Source organism: Hyla sarda, chromosome 8, assembly GCF_029499605.1.
Source record: "Hyla sarda isolate aHylSar1 chromosome 8, aHylSar1.hap1, whole genome shotgun sequence".
In the NCBI taxonomy this organism is placed as follows: domain Eukaryota; kingdom Metazoa; phylum Chordata; class Amphibia; order Anura; family Hylidae; genus Hyla; species Hyla sarda.
Window position 1 is genome coordinate 127523172 of NC_079196.1, and position 22094 is coordinate 127545265.

Consider the following 22094-nt stretch of genomic DNA (forward strand, 5'->3'; position numbering starts at 1 on the left):
CAATCAATCAATCACATTTTAAACTTTCCTCCATGGCCAAGACCAAATAGTTGTCTAAGGATGTCAGGAACAAGAGTGTAGACCTACACAAGGCGGAAATGGGCTGCAAGACCATCGTCAAGCAGCTTGGTGAGAAGTTTACCACAGTTGGTGCAATTATTCGCAAATGGAAATGGCCTAAATAAAACAACCATCGTTCTTCCACAGTCTGGGACTCCATGCAATATGTCAACTTGTGGAGTTTCAGTGAACATGAGAACATAGTTACATAGTTTGAAAGGTTGAAAAAAGACAAAATACACTTACTCCCATAGATGAATTTATTTCATATACTTTAACTTCATTTTATGAATTTATTTCATACACTGTAAACCTCATGTATGAATTTATTACATACACTTTAACCCCATATATTCCATATACTGTATGCCCAACATATGAATCTATTCCATATACTGTAACCTCCATATATGACTTTATTCCATACATGGTAACCTCCACATATGAATTTATTCATACACTGTAATCCCCTACATAGGGATTTATTTCATACTCTGTAACCCCCACATATGGATTGATTCCATACACTGTAAACCCCACATATGGATTAATTCTATACACCATAACCTTCACATATGAATTTATTCCATGTACTGACTGTTACATAGTTACATAGTTTGTAAGGTTGAAAAAAGGCACGAGTTCATCAAGTTGAACCTAAAACTCTACTGTATTGATCCAGAGGAAGGCAAAAACACCCCAGGAGGCTGATTTCTTTATGACTCCACTATGACAAACTTGTTTATTGAGTCAGAAATCACAACATCATGTGTCAGAGAGTTCCATAGTCTCACTGCTCTCACTGTAAATATTCCCTGTCTGTGAAAATGGTGAAACCTTTTTTTTCTTCTTTCTTGTAAACGTAGAGCAGGGGTCCTCAAACTACGGCTCATTTACCCGGCCCGCCGGGTGTTTTTACCTTGGGACATCCCTGTGTTCCGAAAGATGCTTTCGGGAACACAGGGATGCCTCTGTTAAGTCCCTGCGGCCACGCGTTTACTTTAAAATCGCGGGGACCGCCGGGAACTAGCGCAAGCAGGGACGTCACTGCCGTCCCATGCGTGCGCCCATGGCAACAGGGCGCGGAGGAGACGGGAAGAAGTAAAAAGGACGCGCGCTGGCAGTTGGTAAGTGTCTACCAGCGGCGCGTCAGCTTCGGTGTTCCGACCACCGATCCTCCTGTCCTGCTATGGCCGGAGCGGTGGTCGGAACACTGAAGTGGGGCAGTACACAGGCATACAGCCTCCAGCCATACTGTATCTCTGGAGGCTGTATGTCTGTGGGGGAACATACTGCCAGCCTAATGTGGGGGACTATATTGCACCTAATGTGGGGGGACCATACTGCCAACGTAATGTGGGGGACTATATTGCACCTAATGGGGGAACATACTGCCAGCCTAATGTGGGGGAACATACTGCCAGCCTAATGTGGGGGAACTATACTGCACCTAATGTGGGGGGACTATACTGCACCTAATATGGGGGAACATACTGCCAACGTAATGTGGGGGACTATATTGCACCTAATCTGGGGGGACTATAATGCCAATGTAATGTGGGAGACTATACTGCCAGCCAAATGTGGGGGAACATACTGCCAGCCTAATGTGGGGGACTATATTGCACCTAATGTGGGGGGGACTATACTGCCAACGTAATGTGGGGGACTATGCTGCCAGCCTAATGTGGGGAACATCCTGCCAGCCTATTGTGGGGGAACTATACTGCACCTAATGTGGGGGAACATACTGCCAGCCTAATGTGGGGGAACATACTCCCAGCCTAATGTGGGGGACTATATTGTACCTAATGTGGGGGGAACATACTGCCAGCCAAATGTGGGGGGACTATATTGCACCTAATGTGGGGGGACTCTACTGCCAACATAATGTGGGGGACTATACTGCACCTAATGTGGGGGAACATACTGCCAACGTAATGTGGGGGACTATACTATATATTGCTCTGGCTGAGTCTCTCTGAAGCTTGGGTTTGTGTTGTATTCTTAAGTGTGAACATCTGAGAAGTTTTATACGCAGAACTTTAAAAAGTAGGAGTTGTAAGCAGGACCCACTGTAACTGTAAGTCTTACACTCCCTTGATAAAAGTAGTTTTTCTTAATAGTTAATAACAGCTGTTTGTCACCAAGCATATGGACAGCAGGATTGGAGGTTTCCTTCAGTGCACATTGTGCCACATGTATACATCTCTGGAGCAGCAGCTTCAGGGTGAATACCGCTGTGACAAATGTGAGCATGTTGCCCACCTGGAAGCTCGTATTAGAGATCTAGAGGAACAAAATGCAATATTGAGGGCGATTGACAATCTTGAAAGGAGCATACTGCTTACAGAGCAAGCAGTTAGTGGGGTAGAAATGGAGGTTGGAGAAACTAGCCAGGAGGCCCAAGTAGGGAGCTGGGTTAATGTAGTTAGATGGACTGGAAAGGGGGCAAGGAAAAGGAAGGCCACTTCGGCTTCTGATCTCCCAAGTAAAATTGCCAAGTTGGGCGATGATGCGAGGGCCTCAGTATCAGAGATGGCAATCCTAGTGGATACTGGTCTCCCTAACAGCCGGGGGAACAGCTCAACTAGTAGTGTGGGGGATGGTAACACAGGTAGGCCAAGACAGTTAGTTGTGGTAGGGGATTCTATAATCAGGAAGACGGATAGAATAATTTGTCACCAAGACCACCTCAACCGAGTGGTTTGCTGTCTCCCTGGTGCCAGGGTTCGGCATGTGGTGGAAAGGGTGGACAAATTACTAGGGGGGGGGGGGGGGCTGGGGATGACCCAGCTGTCGTGGTCCATGTGGGAACCAACGACAGAATACATGGTAGGTGGAGGTCCTTGAAGAATAATTACAAGGAACTAGGTGCCAAGCTGAAGGGAAGGACCTCTAAGGTTGTGTTCTCTGGAATACTTCCTGTGCCATGCACATCGCAGGAAAGGCAGGGGGAGCTTAGGGAGTTAAATGCATGGCTTAAGTCGTGGTGTAAGGGGGAAGGGTTTGGGTTTTTAGAGCACTGGGCTGACTTTTCATTGGAGTACAAACTCTATTCTACGGATAATTTGCACCTGAATGGAAGGTGGTCCGCTGTGCTGGGGGAGAGAATCCTGGAAGGGGTGGCAGAGTATTTAAACTAGGTGAGTGGGGGGAGGATAATAAAGCAAAGAAAGCAGACAGTGGGATGGATAGGTTAGAGAGGGGTCAGGACATAATGGTGGGTAGAGAGGAGTCCTGTGGGGGGAGGTTAAGAGCAGTGGATAAGGAGATCCATGAGTTACAAACCAGCAGTAAAAATAAATGTAGCCCGAAAAATTGTAATCCCAATAATTCAAAAAATTCCATTAGCCCCAATAACTCAATAACTACAATAAGCCCCATTAACTCCAAAAATACCATTAGCCCCAATAACTTAAATAATAACGTTAGACCCAATAACTGAAAAAATATCATTAGCCCCAATAACTTAAATAGTACAATTAGCCCTTATAACTCAAATAATAACATTAACCCCAATAACTCAGAAATTCCCATTAGTGAGACTATATGTGTAAAACTTAATGGAAATGTAAAGTGTATGTTCACAAATGCCAGAAGCCTAGCAAATAAAATGGGAGACCTTGAGGCCTTGATACTGGAGGAACATATTGATATAGTTGGGGTCACTGAGACATGGCTGAACTCCTCGCATGACTGGACTGTTAATCTGCAGGATAGAATGAACAGAAAAGGTGGTGGAGTCTGTCTGTATGTAACAAGTGGTATGAAAGTCATTGTGAACGATGCCATAATGGGGGAGATTTATCAAAACCTGTGCAAAGGAAAAATTTCCCAGTTTCCCATAGCAACCAATCAGCTCGCTTCTTTCATTTTTAACAAGCCCTCTGGAAAATGAAAGGAGCGATCTGATTGGTTGCTATGGGCAACTGGGCTACTTTTCCTCTGGACAGGTTTTGATAAATCTCCCCCAATGTGTGATGATTCTGAGGATGTGGAATCATTGTGGGTAGAATTACAAAAGGAGGGAAATATTGAAAAAATTGTATTTGGTGTAATCTACAGACCCCCTAATATCACTGAAGAGATAGAAGGTCGGCTGCATAAACAAATAGAGAGGGCTGCCCGGGCAGGTACAGTGGTAATAATGGGAGATTTTAACTATCCAGTTATAGATTGGTGTCGGGGGCTGGCTAAAACTACAATGGGGCGACAATTCCTAAATTTATTGCAGGATAATTTTATGGGCCAGTTTGTGGAGGACCCAACAAGAAGTGATGTCTTGTTGGATCTGATCATTTCCAACAACGCAGAGCTGGTTGGTAATGTAACTGTGAGGGAAAACCTTGGTAATAGCGACCACGATATAGTTACTTTTGACTTAAAATGTAGAAAACAAAGACAGACGGGAAAGGCAAAAACATATAACTTTAAAAAGGCAAATTTCCCTGGGCTGAGACCTGCACTACACGACATAGACTGGGGGGAGGTGTTCTCAAATACTGATACAGAAGGTAAATGGGAAATTTTTAAATCAACTCTAAATAACTATACAGCTAAAAATATACCAAAGGGGAACAAATATAAACGATTAAAACTAAATCCTACATGGCTGACAAATGATGTTAAAAGAGCAATAAACAACAAAAAAATAGCCTTTAAAAAATTCAAATCTGATGGGTCAGCGATAACATTTAAACAGTACAAAGAGCTTAATAAAATCTGTAAAAATGTAATAAAAACAGCAAAAATTCAAAATGAGACAGGTGGCCAAAGAAAGCAAAACTAATCCTAAATATTTTTTTAGATATATAAATACAAAAAAACCAAGGACAGAGCATGTAGGACCCCTTAATAATGATAATGGGGAGGTTGTCACGGGCGATCAAGAGAAGGCGGAGCTACTGAATGGATTCTTTAGTTCTGTATATACTATGGAAGAAGGAGCTGACATTGGACAGGTCAGTGCTGGTAACACATCATGTAATGTACTGAACTGGCTTAATGTAGAGATGGTACAAGGTAAGTTAAGTGATATAAATGTAAGCAAATCTCCAGGGCCGGATGGACTACACCCAAGAGTTCTTAGAGAGGTAAGTTCAGTAATATCTGTACCCTTGTTCATGATATTTAGAGATTCACTGGTGTCTGGTATTGTGCCAAGGGACTGGTGCAAAGCGAATGTGGTGCCAATCTTCAAGAAGGGCTCTAGGTCTTCGCCAGGCAATTATAGACCGGTAAGTCTAACGTGCATTGTGGGTAAATTGTTTGAAGGACTTATAAGGGATTACATACAGGAATACATAGGGGAAAATAGTATTATAAGTGATAGCCAGCATGGGTTTACTAAGGATAGAAGTTGTCAAACTAATCTAATTTGCTTTTATGAAGAGGTGAGTAGAAGCCTTGACAGAGGAATGGCTGTGGATATAGTGTTTCTGGATTTTGCTAAAGCATTTGATACCTGTCAGACGTCTATGAGGGACAGTAAGTTAAGGTCTTTGGGCTTGGAAACTTTAGTTTGTAACTGGATTGAACACTGGCTCATGGATCGTATCCAGAGAGTGGTGGTCAATGATTTGTACTCTGATTGGTCCCCGGTTATTAGTGGTGTACCCCAAGGTTCAGTACTGGGCCCCCTGTTGTTTAATTTATTTATCAATGATATAGAGGATAGTATTAACAGCTCTGTTTCTATCTTTGCAGATGACACCAAGCTTTGTAGCACAGTACAGTCTATAGAGGATGTGTATAGGTTACAAGATGACTTGGATAGACTAAGTGTCTGGGCATCCACATGGCAAATGAGGTTCAATGTGGATAAATGTAAAGTTATGCATCTGGGTACTAATAACATGCATGCGTCATATGTCTTAGGGGGGATTAAACTGGCAGAGTCACTGGTAGAGAAGGATCTGGGTGTACTTTTGGATCACAGACTTCAGAATAGCATGCAATGTCAGGCTGCTGCTTCCAAAGCCGGCAGGATATTGTCATGTATAAAAAGAGGCATGGACTCAAGGGACAGGGACATAATACTCCCCCTTTATAAAGCATTGGTACGGCCTCACCTGGAATATGCTGTTCAGTTGTGGTCGCCTGTCCATAAAAGGGACACTGCGGAGCTGGAAAGGGTGCAGAGACGTGCGACTAAACTAATATGGGGCTTGGAACATCTTAGCTATGAGGAGCGATTAAAGGAGTTACAATTGTTTAGTCTTGAGAAGAGACGTTTAAGGGGGGATATGATAAATTTATATAATTATATAAATGGCCCATACAAAAAATATGGAGAAAAACTGTTTTAGGTTAAACCCCCCCAAAAGGACGAGGGGGCACTCCCTCTGTCTGGAGAAGAAAAGGTTTAGTCTAAAGGGGCGACACGCCTTCTTTACCATAAGGACTGTGAATTTATGGAACAGTCTACCTCAGGAACTGGTCACAGCAGGAACAATTAACAGCTTTAAAACAGGGTTAGATGCATTCCTGGAACAAAATAACATTAATGCTTATGCAGAATTATAAAACTACATCCCTTCCCCTTATCCCCTCACATCCTTCCCTTCAATCCCCTGGTTGGACTTAATGGACGTATGTCTTTTTTCAACCATACTAACTATGTAAATATGTAACTGCACCTAATGTGGGGGAACATACTGCCAACGTAATGTGGGGGAACATACTGCCAGCCTAATGTGGGGGGACTATACTGCACCTAATGTGGGGGAACGTACAGTCAACGTAATATGGGGGACTATATTGCACCTAATGTGGGGGAACATACTGCCAGCCTAATGTGGGGGAACTATACTGCAAACTAAATGTGGGGAAACATACTGCCAACCTAATGTGGGGGAACTATACTGCCAACCTAATGTGGGGGAACTACAACCTAATGTGGGGGAACTACAACCTAATATGGGGGGAACTATACTGCCAACCTGATGTGGGGGAACTACAACCTAATGTGGGGTAACTATACTGCCAACCTAATGTGGGGGGGGGGGGGAACTATACTTCTAGCCTAATGTGGGGGATCTATACTGCAAACCTAATGGACCTAAGGACCCAGGGCGTAAACTTAAGCCCTGGCGTTTTCCGGTCCCTGCCGGGCAGAGATCGGATGCCAGCTGAAATGCTTCAGCAGGCATCCAGGGCAAACGCCGAGGGAAATTGCCCCTGCGATCTGCGCCGATACCGGGCTGATCGGGTCTCTGGGACCCGACCACCCGGTAATTTTGCATGATCCCGGTTGTCACAGACAGCCAGGACCATGCTGAAGTAAAGGAGCGAAGTGGCAAGCCTGCCACCTCCTCCTATCCCCTGCGATTCTTCGGTCAGCTAACCGACCAATCGCGGGGGGGGGGGGGGGGGGGGGGGGCGGTTACTTCCTCCCACCCTGCCCGGCCCCTGGAAGTCCGGAGAGGACGGGAGGAAGACCGGTGGACATGGGGGGGGGGGGGCGCTGGGGCCCAGCCTCGGTACTTACCTTGTCCCTGAAGACACGGATCCCGGCGATGAAGACAGCGGCGACAGGTGAGTTCCTCTTCAGCCGCGGTCGGGCCCTTTACAGCAATGCACTTCGCCATAAAGCGACATGCATTGCTGTAAAGGGACCCTGTATACTACAACTCCCAGCATGCCCAGACAGCCCTTGGCGTCTGGGCATTCTGGGAGTTGCAGTTTTGCAACATCTGGAGGTCCACAGTTTGGAGACCACTGTGCCCTTCCAGATGTTGCAAAACTACACATCCTCAGCATGTCCTTACTGTCCAGGCATGCTGGGAGTTGTAGTTCTGTAACATCTGGCCCTTAAGATGTTGCAGAACTACAACTCCCAGCATGCCTGGACAGTTTTGGCATACTGGGAGTTGTAGTTTTGCAACATCTGGAAGGGCACAGATTGGGAACCACTGTATTAGTGGTCTGCAAACTGTAGTCCTCCAGATGTTGCAAACTACAACTCTAAGCATGCTGGGAGTTGTAGTTCGGCAACATCTGGCTCTAAAGATGTTGCCGAACTACTACTTCCAGCATGCCTGAGAATGTTTGGGAGTAGTGGTTTTGCAACAACTGGAGGCACACTGGTTGGGAAACATTGTCTGTTTTCTAACTCAGTGTTTCCCAACCAACCCGTGTGCTTCCAGCTGTTGTAAAACTATAACTACCAGCATGCACTTATAGACTGTACATGCTGGGAGTTGTAGTTTTGCAACAGCTGGATGTTACCCCCCCCCCCCCCTGTGAATGTACAGGGTACATTCACATGGGCAGGGGGCTTACAGTCAGTATCAAGCTGCAGGTTTGCAATGCAGCGAGAAATTCACTGTAATCCCCCACCCGTGTGACTGTACCCTAAAAACACTACACTATACTAACACAAAATAAAATAAAAAGTAAAAAACACTACATATACACATACCCCTACACAGCCCCCCTCCCCAATAAAAATGAAAAACGTCTGGTATGCCACTGTTTCCAAAATGTAGCCTCCAGCTGTTGCAAAACAACAACTCCCAGTATTGCCGTACAGCCATTGACTGTCCAAGCATGCTGGGAGTTTTGCAACAACTGGAGGCACCCTGTTTGGGAATCACTGGCATAGAATACCCCTATGTCCACCCCTATGCAAATCCCTAATTCAGGCCTCAAATGCCCATGGCGCTCTCACTTCGGAGCCCTGTCGTATTTCAAGGCAACAGTTTAGGGCCACATATGGGGTATCGCCATATTAGGGAGAAATTTTGGGGGGCTTTTTCTCCTTTCACCCCTTATGAAAAGGTGAAGTTTGGGTCTACACCAGCATGTTAGTGTAAAAAAAAAATTTTTTTACACGAACATGCTGGTGTTGCCCTATACTTTTCATTTTTACAAGAGGTAAAAGGGAAAAGAAGCCCCCCAAAATTTGTAATGCAATTTCTCCCGACTACGGAGATACCCCATATGTGGGCGCAAAGTGCTCTGGGGGCGCAAGACAAGGCCCAGAAGGGAGAGTGCACCATGTACATTTGAGGTGATTTGCACAGTGGTGGCTGATTGTTAGAGCGGTTTTGACAACCGCAAAAAAAATAAATAAATAAATAAACCCACATGTGACCCCATTTCGGAAACTACACCCCTCACGGAATGTAATGAGGGGTGCAGTGAGAATTTACACCCCTCTGGTGTCTGACAGAGCTTTGGAACAGTGGGCTGTGCAAATAAAAAAATTTGTACAGCCCACTGTTCCAAAGATCTGACAGACACCAGTGGGGGGTAAATGCTCACTGTACCCCTTGTTACGTTCCTCAAGGGGTCTAGTTTCCAAAATGGTATGCCATGTGGGGGTTATTTTGCTGTCCTGGCACCATAGGGGCTTCCTAAATGCGACATGCCCCCGAGCAAAATTTGCTCTCAAAAAGCCAAATTTGACTCCTTCTCTTCTGAGCAATGTAGTTCGCCCGTAGTGCACTTCAGGTCAACTTATGGGGTACCTCCATACTCAGAAGAGATGGGGTTACAAATTTTGGGGGGTATTTTCTGCTATTAACTCTTGCAAAAATGTGAAATTTGGGGGGAAACACACATTTTAGTGAAATTTATATTTTATTTTTTTACATATGCAAAAGTCGTGAAACACGTGGGGTATTAAGGCTCACTTTATTCCTTGTTACGTTCCTCAAGGGGTCTAGTTTCCAGAATGGTATGCCATGTGTCTTTTTTTTTGCTGTTCTGGCACCATAGGGGCTTCCTAAATGCAACATGCCCCCCAAAAACCATTTCAGAAAAACGTACTCTCCAAAATCCCCTTGTTGCTCCTTCGCTTCTGAGCCCTCTACTGCGCCCGCCGAACACTTAACATAGACATATGCTTACTTGAGAGAAATTAGGCTACAAATAGAACTATTTTCTCCTTTTACCCCTTGTAAAAATGCAAAAATTTGGTCTACAAGAACATACGAGTTTAAAAAATGAACATTGTGAATTTTCTCCTTCACTTTGCTGCTATGCCTGTTAAACACTTAAAGGGTTAAAATGCTGATTGAATGTAATTTTGAATACTTTGGGGGGTGCAATTTTTATAATGGGGTCATTTGTGCGGTATTTCGAAGATGAAGACCCTTCAAATCCACTTCAAACCTGAATTGGTCCCTGAAAAATTGTGATTTTGGAAATTTTGTGAAAAATTTTAAAATTGCCGCTGAACTTTGAAGCCCTCTGGTGTCTTCCAAAAGTAAAAACACATCAATTTTATGATGCAAACATAAAGTGGACATATTGTATATGTGAATTTAAAAAAAAATATTTGAAGCTCTCTGCTTGTAAGGAAAATGGATATTCCAAAGTAAGAAAAATGCTAAATTTCCAAATTTTTCATCAAATTTTGGGATTTTTCACCAAGAAAGGATGCAAGTTACCACACAATTTACCACTATGTTAAAGTAGAATATGTCACGAAAAAAATGATCTCAAAATCAGAATGATAATTAAAAGCATTCCAGAGTTATTAATGTTTAAAGTGACAGTGGTCAGATGTGCAAAAAATGGCCAGGTCCTAAGGTGTAAAATGGCTGGGTCCTTAAGGGGTTAAAGGGGTACTCCAGCGCTAAGACATCTTATCCCCTTTCCAACGCCGCACCCCGTTAGCATCAGCCCCCGGAGCGTGCTCGCTCCGGGTCTGATTACTAGCGATCACAGGGACGGAGCATAGCGACGTCACGGCTCCCCCCCTGTGTGATGTCACACTCCGCCCACTCAATGCAAGCCTACGGAAGGGGAGTCACACCCCCTCCATAGGCTTGCATTGAGGGGGCGGAGCCGTGATGTCACACGGGTGCGGAGCCGTGACGTCACTATGCTCCGTCCCTGTGATCGCTGGCAATCAGACCCGGAGCGAGCACGCTCCAGGGGCTGATACTAACTGGGTGCGGCGTGGAAGATCACGGGGGTCCCCAGCGGCGGGACCCCCGCGGTCAGGCATCTTATCCCCTACACCTTTAAAGGGGTAGTCCACTAATAAGATATATAAGTGTGCATAGGAATTTTTTCATAATTTTCATAATTTTTTTTTAAACTATAGTCCGGCCCTCCAACGGTCTGAGGGACCGTGAACTGGCCCTCTGTTTAAAAAGTATAAGGACCCCTGACGTAGAGGATTCCCCCTTGTCATGGTCACTGGCCTATGTAGAAGTAGATCACTAGAAATATCTCTGTATTGTCCATTCATATATTTGTACATTGTGATCAAATGGTCCCTAAAACGTCTTTTTTCCAAAATAAATAATCCCAAATTTAATAACCTGCGTTGGTACTATAATCCTCCTATACCATTAATTATCTCAAAAATGGGCAACCAGAGTAATACATGAATGTCAGGGCTATAGTACCCAGAAAGATTATCAGAATTGAGGTTAATTAGTTTAGAAAAAAGACAGTTTAGGGGTTTCCCAATAGCTATGTATAAATATATCAGGGATTACAGAGATCTATTTATACCCAGGACTGTATCCATTACAAGGGGGCATCCCATAAAAATATGGGAAACCACACAAGTTTATTTTTCATAAATAATTAAATAAAAATAAAAAACTGTTAGGGTTCCCCCTATTTTTATTCTCTGCCAGATACCAAGCAGCAACAACCTGCGTTACTAGGGTGGGAGAGGAACATTGTTACTGCCCCTCCCCAGCCTAAGTAATGCCAGCTTGTTACCACCTAGGCCCTGGAGTGCCATTTTTGACATGCCGAGCCTGTTGGTACTGGCTCTTCCCGCAACCCCTTGTGGCGGTGGGTACCGGAGTAATAATTGGGCATTAGCGCTGGCTGTTTTTGGGGCTAACGCTAGGCCCTGGCTTAGTAATGGATTCTGTGTAAAAGATGGCTTCCACTACGAAGCCTGTAAAGTAAATAAAAATAAAAAACAGCAACCTCAAGACGTTTAATAAAACTTTTATTTCAAAAGACACTCCCCCACAAGCCCTAATTAACCATTTTATTAACATAAAGAAAAGGAAAAAAAAACGCTGGTCATCTAGTTAGTCCACCGAATCTGAAGTGGTCCACAGGATATACAGAGCTGAATTGAGAAGAATAAAAACACAGAAAATGAGTTAGTACATTTATTGTCACCCGCACGCACATCTCATGCCCGTGCTGCACAACTACAACTCCCAGCATGTCCTCACTGTAAGGGCATGCTAGGAGTTGTAGTAATGCAGGTAGGAGATGTGCAGGCGGTAGACAAGCAAGCCAGAGAAGCTTGTCAACTGCTCACACATGCGCCGCCCTTGCAGTAAGGACATGCTGGGAGTTGTAGTCGTGCAGCACGGACAGGAGATGTGCGGGCGGGTGACAAGCTTGTCAGCTGCCCCTGCCACACGAATGCAACTCCCAGCATGCCCTTACAGTAAGGACATGCTGGGAGTTGTGGTTGTGTGACACAGGCAGGCGGGAGAAATGCTTGTCACCTGCCCCCCATCGCATGACTACAACTCCCAACATGCTCTTACTGCAAGGGTATGCTGGGAGTTGTTGTGCAGCAGGGGTGGGTGACAAGCACATCTCCCACCCCCGCCGCAGGACTACAACTCCCAGCATACTCTTACAGTAAGGGCATGCTGGGAGTCGTAGTCGCTCACTGCCCCTGCTACACAACTACAACTCCCAGCATGCTCTAGCAGTAAGGACATGCTGGGAGTTGCAATCGTGCTGCACGGGCGGGTGACAAGCTTGCCACCCGCCTGTGCTGCAAAACTACAACTCCCAGCATGCCCTTACATTAAGGACATGCTTGGAGTTGTAGTCGTGTGGCATGGGTGGGACATGTGCGGGAGGGTGACGAGCTTGTCACCCGCCCAAACATCTTCCGCCTGCCTGCGCTGCACAACTACAACTCCCAGCATGTCCTTACATTAAGGAAATGCTGGGAGTTGTAGTCGTGGGCGGGAGATGTGCGGGTGAGTGACAAGCTTGTCACCCGCCGGCACATCTTCCGTCTGCCCGCACCGCACCACTACAACTCCCACCATGTCCTTACTGTAATTGCATGCTGGGAGTTGTAGTAGTGGGGTGGGGGCAAGTGACAGCAAGCCAGGGAAGCAGGCGGCTTGTGCTCTGCTCTCTGGCTTCCCAGCTGGGGAGATGAAGTTAAGGCACTGTAACTTTGTATTTCCCTCTGGCAGCTGTGATTGACTAAGTGGGAAAACACCTGAAGGATAGGCACTCAGCCTATCACCGGCTGAGGTGGGACATCGCTGTGGCCGGTGATAGGCTGAGAGCCGTGTGACGATCCGTGCACACGGAAGTAGGAAGAAACCGGACCGGAGGACCGAACAGCTGGAATGCAGGAAGGTGAGTGATAGTTTATTTTCCTTTTTTTTCCTTTTTTTCCAGCCTGGGCATGAGACTACTAGACTACTCCTTTAATAGACAGATCTCGGCGGGTTTCACTTCTGACACCTGTTGTGATCTGTCTATTAATAGGGGTCTACTTCGGAGACCCTGTCAAAGGTGTTTGTGGCCAGGTAGAATTATTAAGTACAGGTACTTATTAGTGGGGTTGTCTTAAAGACGCTCATAATTAGTTTAATCTGATGTAAGGCTCCTTAATATAATATTCTTGTGCCATGAACAAAATGTTCCCCCCTTTATCCAATCTTTTTTTTTTTTTTTTAACTGGCAGATCTCTGCTGGAATTCAATTTAAAGTAGCTGCCAAAATATTGCATTAATAGACTGATCGCAGCGGGTTTCACTTCTGATAGCTGTGGCAATCTGCCTATTAATGCAGGTACTACAGCTCCAAGCAGATCACAGCAGGTGTCACTCCTGACACCCACTGCGATTGTCCTATGTAAGCTATGGAATCGGGCGGCAGACCGTACTTCTCTGGTCCCCTGCCTTCTGAGATGTGAAGTTATCTTCACATAACAGATTCGTATATGCCACTGAGAGCGGTTTTTGGCTGACACCATTTTGCCAATCACCTCTCTTAGCGGGAAATGTGAATCTGTGATGTGAAAAGAATAGTGCAGGGGAGCGGAGAAGTGCGGCCATTCCGCCGGCTTCTATAGATTTTATAGGAGGATCGCAACGTGTCAGAAGTGACACCCAGGGCGCTCTGTTTATTAGTACAGGTACTACTACTCCCATTGTGGAACAGTCTGTTCCATGCTGGGGGTAGTAGTAGTAGTACCTAAAAAATAAAGAAAAAAAGTAAAAAAAATAAAGAAAAAAAAACACACTTAATTAAACACATAATTAAAATACATTACTAATAAAAAGTATCACAAAATTTATTATAAAAAATATATTATTTTTACAATTAAATGGCCCCTTTCTACATTTTTACTATTGTCGGCTACATTTTTATGTCCCTGCCCACTCGCATAAATTGGTCCCTGTTTAAAAATGTATAAAAATGTACTTAAAAAAAAATAACAAAAAATGCTAAAGGTGGCCAAAAAAGCAATTTCCACACAAAGGCAAAAACGCCATAAAAGACGCAAGAAAAAAAAATCCCAAACGCAGGAAAATGCCATGGTGTTTTTTCTGGCGTTTTTTTTTTGCCAGAGAAAAAACAAGTGTAAAACTTACAGCATAACAGTATTAATATTTACTAACCTAAAAGAACTTGCGGCTGCTTACAACTGCACTCCCTCTAACGTTTCATACATACATAAAGTACTAAACACATTTATACCACTGCGTTCATTTTACCATAAAGCTCCTAGGGCTTGGGTTTTAATTTATAATAGTAATTTCTATTTTAAGAAGTAGGATATTTTTATCCCCACCGCCTCGAACTCCCTCTACATGTAATAGACCCATAAAGGTCATATCTTCTATGTTGCCTCCATGTATTTCACGCATATGTTTAATCAATTTGGGAGATCCTATTCCTGTTGTTATACATCTAACATGCGGTAAATTCTGCAAAATGCTCATCATCCCGTTATTTTGTTCCCTCCCGATGACTGCTGTGTATATCCTTATGGAATAAAACGTTGGTAATCACTACAGTTAGCGAGTGCCGTGGATCATTCCGCCTGTTTTACACCTTGTTTAGGAGACTTACTTATTTGGTTCACTAAGCACTGGTATTACTGGACATTGCAGGAGTAGCTTGGACATACCTCCACCGTCACAAGTACCGCTGGTTGAACACAAGTAGTGCCAATCGTTATACCTGACTACATTTGAGCTATATTATGTAACATGTATTATGTAAACAGCCATGTGATCCGTTGATAAGTGATTCAAAATACTACAGTGATCCTTAATTACTATTGCAGTGTTGTTTTTTGTTGTTTTTTTCTTAGCTTTGGGAAGAGGACCCTGAAACATTTCTAGTGTTAATTAAGGGTGCTGGAGGCAAAGCTTTCTGTGCTGGAGGAGACATCATTGGTGAGGGCTCATTTGATAATTAGCACTTGTTATAATTAAATATTTTAATTAATCCTGTTTGTTGCATGTGATCTATTGTCATATATTTTATTAAAAAAAAATTATATGGTGGCTTTCTGTAACAATACCTGACAATTGATATGATTCTTATACATGTCTTTTTCTCTGTGTGTGTGTATATATACTCAATGATCAATCCATTAGGAATAACTTGGGACTAACACTTTGTGACCAATTCAGTGAGGTGGCTGCCTCACCATTGGCCCTCCGATCCTGAAAGTTAACCACTTCAGTGCTGCAGTCAGTGTGACCGCAGCATCAATCGTGGTGACAGAGGGAGCTACCTCTGTTCTCCATTGAGACTCTACAATACGATTGTGGGGGTCTCATTGGTAGCCATAGCAACCAGAGACCTCCGAGCAGCCTCTGGTTACCTGGCTATTGAAGCCGATCTGGTTCTGCCCAAGGCAGTGTCTGATCTGCTGTGCCTGTCAGTAAACCAGTAAATAAATAAATAAATACAGTAAATAAAAAGTAAACAATCAATATAAATATATATAAAGAACAAAAAAATTAAAAATAAACATACAATCTCCCCTCCCCCCCCCCCCCAAAAAAAAAAAAAAATTATGTATACATATTTGGTATCGCCGCGTCCGTAACAACCCAAGCAATAAAACTCACATTATTCAAGCGATGAATGCCGTAAAATTTATAAAAACCTTGCCAAATTTACGGCTTTATATCAATGCTGCCTCTGTAACACTAAAATAAAAAGTGATCAAAATGTCCCATGTACCCCAAAATGATACCTCTAAAAATGTCAACTTCTCTAGGGAAAAAATTGTCATCACACAAGATTGTTTGCATTAAAAAAACAAAAACTAAAAAAAAACAAAAAAAAAAAACTGTTCATAAAATGGCGATGCACAGACAAGATTTTTTTTATCAAAAATAATTTTTATAGTGTAAAAGTAATAAACCAGCAAATAAAGTACATAACTGAGGTATCGCCATAATCATACTAACCTGCAGAATAAAATGACTATGTCTTTGATACCACACGGTGAACACCGTAAAAAAAAAATTATAAATAAAATAAAACAATCTCTGCTTTTTGGTAATCATGCCTCACTAAAAGTTTAATAAAAAGTGGTCAAAATGTCAGACATACCCCACAATAGTACCATTGAAAACCGCTACTTATCCCCCAAAAGAAAACATTCACACAGCCCCATTGGTAAAAAAAAAAAAAAAGTTACAGCTCTCAGAATATAGTGGCACTCAAAGGCCTCGGCATCTTTATAAGATGTTTACAAAATACCCTAAATAAAAGGAAGACCCAAACTTCACACAGTGCTCTCTCCTGTCTTAGGCCTGTGTGTGAGTCGTGTAGTGTACACGAGCAACAAATGGGATATTTCTAAATATGTCAGAATTTGGGTAATACAGATTGCATTTCTGTGAGCACCCGCTGTGTAACAGAAAAAAAATGGAGCAAAATGGCATAATTGGAAAAAATATATATATAAAAGTTTTTTAATTCCACTTCCACTTTGATTTAATTTCTGTGAAACACCTATAGGGAAATTAACTTCCCAAATGTTCTTTTGATAATGTTGAGGGGTGCAGTTTTTATAGTGGGGTGATTTATAAGGGGTTCTTACTTACATGCCCCTCAAATCTACTTCAGAACTGAACTGATCCCTAAAAAGATCTGATTTTAAAATTTTCTTTATAATTTTAAAAATTGCTGTCTTACCTCTAAGCTCTGTATGTCCTTAAAAAGTTAAAGAGCATTTAACAAATGTTGCCAACATTAAAGTACAGTGGTCCCTCAACATACGATGGTAATTCGTTCCAAACGAGCCATAGTTTGTCGAATCCATCGTATGTTGAGGGATTCGTGCAATGTAAAGTATAGGAAGCTGTACTCACCTGTCCCCGCCGCTCGCGATGGTGACCCCGGGCCTCTCCTGGTCTTCTCCGGTCCTCTCCTGGTCTTCTCCGGTCCTCTTCTGGTCTTCTCTGGTCCTCCACTGTCTTCCGCAAGGCCTTACTGGTCCTGCGTAGCGACATCATTACGCCGCTGCGTACGCCATTCCTATTGGATGACGTGCGCAGCAGCGCATTGACGTCATCGGAGAGGGCCGAGAAGACACCGGAAGACCAGCGCTGGACCCGGAGGGCACCCCGGAGCATCGTGCAGGGTTAAGTAATACTCACCGCACCACACGGGGAACATTAAGCTGCTATCCGGCAGCAGCTTAAGCATTTTGCGCTGCCGGATAGCACTTAATGCGATGGCCCCGACATAAAAAAGCATCGTATGTCGATGCTGACATAGACATGCGATGGCCTCGGAGAGGCCATCGTATGTCGATTTGATCATATGTCGGGGCCATGGTCGGGGGGTCACTGTACAATGCTATTGTAAATGCTAATTAATAACTCATTTATATGGCATGACTATTTTCTTACAAGTGGAGAATCCCGAATTCAGAAAAATCAAAAATTTTCGAATTGTTCCTGATATTTTGGAGTTTTTTCACAAAAATGATGAATGCGTTGACCAGAAATTACCACTACCATTAAGTACAATTTGTCATGAGAAGAACAATCTCAGAATCACTTTGATAGGTTGAAGTGTCCCGAAGTTATCACAACATATAGGTCAGATTATCACAACTACGACAGGTCAGATTTGAAAAATGGGCCTTGGTCCTTAATTACAAAATTGGCCTGGTTCTGAAGTGTTTAATCTACCACAGTGGACCAATTGACCCAGCAGTACAACAGCGGGCAAGTAAGACACATTTCTAGTGTAATAATGCATTGTACACTACTGTGCAACAGCTTTAGGCAGGTTTGGAAAAAATGCTGTGTTAATATTGTATTTTTACCAATTAGCAAAATGAATCAACAGACGAGAGAGCTAAATCAAATCAATATTTGGTATGACTACCGTTTGCCTTCAAAACAGCATCAATTCTTCTGGGTACACTTGCACACATTTTTTTGAAGAAACAAAAAAAACAAAATAGGAGAGTGGACAGGATCGATATTCATATATAGCCAATTTCATATATCAGTGGAGCAATCCTACTTACTTCGGCGAGAGTTTTTTTTTCGTCCTTAAACCCCCCTCAATCCGGCCAGCCTGTGAACGTGAAAGACGAACACGTTCACAGGCTGGCCGGATTGAGGGGGGTTTAAGGATGAAAAAACCCTCTCGCCGAAGTAAGTAGGATTGCTCCACTGATATATGAAATTGGCTATATATGAATATCGATCCTGTCCTCTCTCCTATTTTTGTTTTTTTGTTTCTTCATTATATTATTCGGAGTGACGAGTCACTTGCCGAGGAGGATTGATGCGGAGAAAGGACTGATATCAGAGATCACTGTTTGTATCTACGGGTTTTCTAAGGTGTGTGAGTGGTTTGAGAAACCACTCACCAAGTGTAAGTGTGAACTTTATTCATTCAAAAGTGTTTTTCCAACTGAAGGATCTGTACATTGCTCCCAAAAAAAAGTTTTTTCTTTTACGTACTCTCTACACACATTTTTTCGAGGAACTTATCAGAGAGTTTGAGTGTTCCAAACATCTTGGACAACAGACTATACATCTTTTGTGGATATAGTCTTGCTCAAATCCTTCTGTCTCTCCGTGTAATCCCTTACAGACCCGGTCATGTTAAGAGGGGGTTGTATAATCACTTTCAGGAATCCTTGTAATTCTTAAGGCTGACGTAGTTGTCAATGACATTGGCTGAATGTTTGGAGTTGTTGTCCTGCTGCAGAATATACATTTGGAGCCAATCACACTCTTCCCTGATGACAGGCGTCTTACTTTGCAGCATTTTTTCCACCCCTGGCTAAAACATTTGCACAATACTGTACCTTGCATGAACTGGGGTTTAATAGCTGAAGCCTGACAAGGGTGCCCCGATGACCCCATATCATAACAGTCAAGCCTAACAAGGGCCAAGAAAAGATGTAAATTAACATTGGACAATCATACCACAATCCTTGAATGGTAATCACTATAGAAACTGACCACAGAACCATCTGTTAAAGGACAGTGCTCCGTTTCACCAGGCTCAGATTGCTAGAGAGCTTTTTGAGGAGCAGGACACATTCCTTGGCCCCAACACTCACTGGACAGTAACTCATATAGTAACATAGTAACATAGTTCATAAGGTTGAAAAAAAGACCAGAGTCCATCAAGTACAACCTAAAACCCCAAAGAGTCCCTACTGAGTTGATCCAGAGGAAGGCAAAAAACCCTCATACTCGAGGTAAAAATTCCTTCCTGACTCCAAATACGGCAATCAGAATAGATCCCTGGATCACCCTTCTGTCCCTATAGATCTAGAATCCATAACCTGTAATGTTGTTATTCTCCAAAAATGCATCCAGACCCCTTTTAAATTATTTTGCTGAGTTAACCATGACCACCTCCTCAGGCAGAGAATTACACAGTCTCACTGCTCTTACAGTAAAGAACCCCCATCTGTTCTGGTGTAGAAACCTTCTTTCCTCTAGACGTAGAGGATGCCCACTTGTTATTAATACAGTCCTGGGTATAAATAGGTCATGGGAGAGATCTCTGTAAGGTCCCCTGATATATTTATAGTTATTAGGTCTCCTCTAAGCCTTCTTTCTTCTTAACTAAATAACCCTAATTCTGATAATCTTTCTGGGTGCTGTAGTCCTCCCATTCCCCGTATTACCCTGGTGGCCCGTCTTTGAACCCTCTCCAGCTCCACTATATCTTTTTTGTACACTGGTGCCCAGTACTGTACACAGTATTCTATGTGTGGTCTGACTAGTGATTTGTACAGCGGTAGAATTATTTCCTTGTTGTGGGCATCTATGCCCGTATTGATGCACTCCATTATTTTATTTGCCTTGGCAGCAGCTGCCCAACACTGGTCACTACAGCTAAATTTACTGTTAACTAAGACTACAAAGTCTTTTTCCACATCAGTCGTCTCAAGTGTTCTCCCATTTAATACATAATCCCAGCCCGGATTTTTCTTCCTCATGTGCATTACCTTACATTTATCAGTGTTGAACCTCATCTGCCACTTCTCAGCCCAAACCTCCAACCTATCCAGATCCATTTGTAATAGTGCACTGTCCTCTATAGTATTTACTGCTTTACAGAGTTTAGTATCATCTGCAAAGGTTGCGACTTTACTATTCAACCCCTCTACAAGGTCATTAATAAATGTATTAAATAGAACAGGACCCAAGACTGACCTCTGTGGTACCCCACTAGTAACAGATACCCAATCAGTACCATTAATAACCACACTCCGTTTCCTATCACTGAGCCAGTTACTAACCCACTTGCACACATTTTCCCCCAGTCCAAGCATTCTCATTTTATGCACCAACATTTTATGTGGCACTTTATCAAATGCTTTGGAAAAATCCAGATATACGACATCCAGCGATTGCCCCAGGTCCAGTCTGGAGCTCACTCCTGGTTCCCCGGCGCCTCCGTAGCACGATACTGTGCTACAGATCGCAGCGCCGCTTGGGAACCTTATTCCAAGCCGCAGGGCTCAAAATTGGGTCCCTCCCCTCCTCCCGGCCGGCACAGCCGATATGTATTACTTGATAGGGGCGGGGTTCGTTAGGGGGAAGGCCAGGAAGCCTGCAGCGCGCACAAACATCTAAAAGCGCACGCTGCAGGCTCAGTAGCTGTCAGAAGCTGACAGCAGATACAGCTCGGCTACGCTACTCTCCGGCTGTGCTGCTCTCCGGGGACACAGGACCTGTAAGTTTTCCGTGTCCACTAGGTTGCTATTAGCGCAATGTCTGACCCCAGACCTGACCTCCCTCCCTCCAGGCAGGTGACCATTCCTTCGGTCACTTACTATACCTGTGCTACCTGTCTAATTAAACTCCCATTTGGTTCGGATAATCCGATCTGCCTGTCCTGTACGTCCTTGCATGTCACCCCCTCCCTGACTGCCGCTCAGGACGGGCCCCCTACTGGCGGACGGTCTGATCCACCACCAGAATGGGTCGCCTCTCTTACCCAATCCATCTCTAACTTGGCCAAAGTTTCTCAGGATATGGTCTCGGTCATGGGGCGGTCTTCCATCCCCTCGGCCCCCAGGGAGTCTCCCTCTCGCCCTACCCTATGGCCCTCTCGGGACCCTCCAGAGCGCCTCTCCTCTGCTTCCTCTCTTGAGCCAGTCCAGGCGAGATCTTCTTACCATAGTCTCCGGACGCCTTCTCCCAGGGAGCGCTCTCGATCCCCACTTCCCTGCTCCCAGGTTTCCTCCCAGCCCAGGACCCTTTCGGGGCGTTCCCCGTCTCCGGGTGAATTAGAGTATTCAGACGCAGAACTTCCTGCTGACTCGGAAGAAGTTTCCCGTATGTCAGACATGGTGGAAACACTGGTGTCAGCAGTCAGAGACACCTTCCACCTTCAGGACCCTAACGCCTCCGAGGCTACTCCCGGAGTCTCTTTCCGCCCGGAGCGCAGGGCTACCCCTCTTTTTAGCCCTCATACTGAATTTGAGGAGCTATTAGAGGTGGCATGGAAGCATCAACATAGACGGTTCAACGGAACCAAAAAGATGAGGACTTTGTTTCCCTTCCCTCCGGATCTTGTGTCCAAGTGGT

The 22094-nt window shown here is 44.0% G+C and overlaps 1 protein-coding gene across 5 annotated transcripts in view; it reads left to right on the forward strand.

The window, feature by feature from the left end:
• The window catches only part of HIBCH (3-hydroxyisobutyryl-CoA hydrolase), a 392003-nt gene that overhangs the window by 45528 nt on the left and 324381 nt on the right, over window positions 1–22094 (forward strand). For all 5 annotated transcript variants that reach the window (XM_056535961.1, XM_056535962.1, XM_056535964.1 and 2 more), the window contains one exon: window positions 15362–15446. In XM_056535961.1, coding sequence (XP_056391936.1) covers window positions 15362–15446 — 85 coding nt within the window. The remainder of the gene's footprint in view (window positions 1–15361; window positions 15447–22094) is intronic.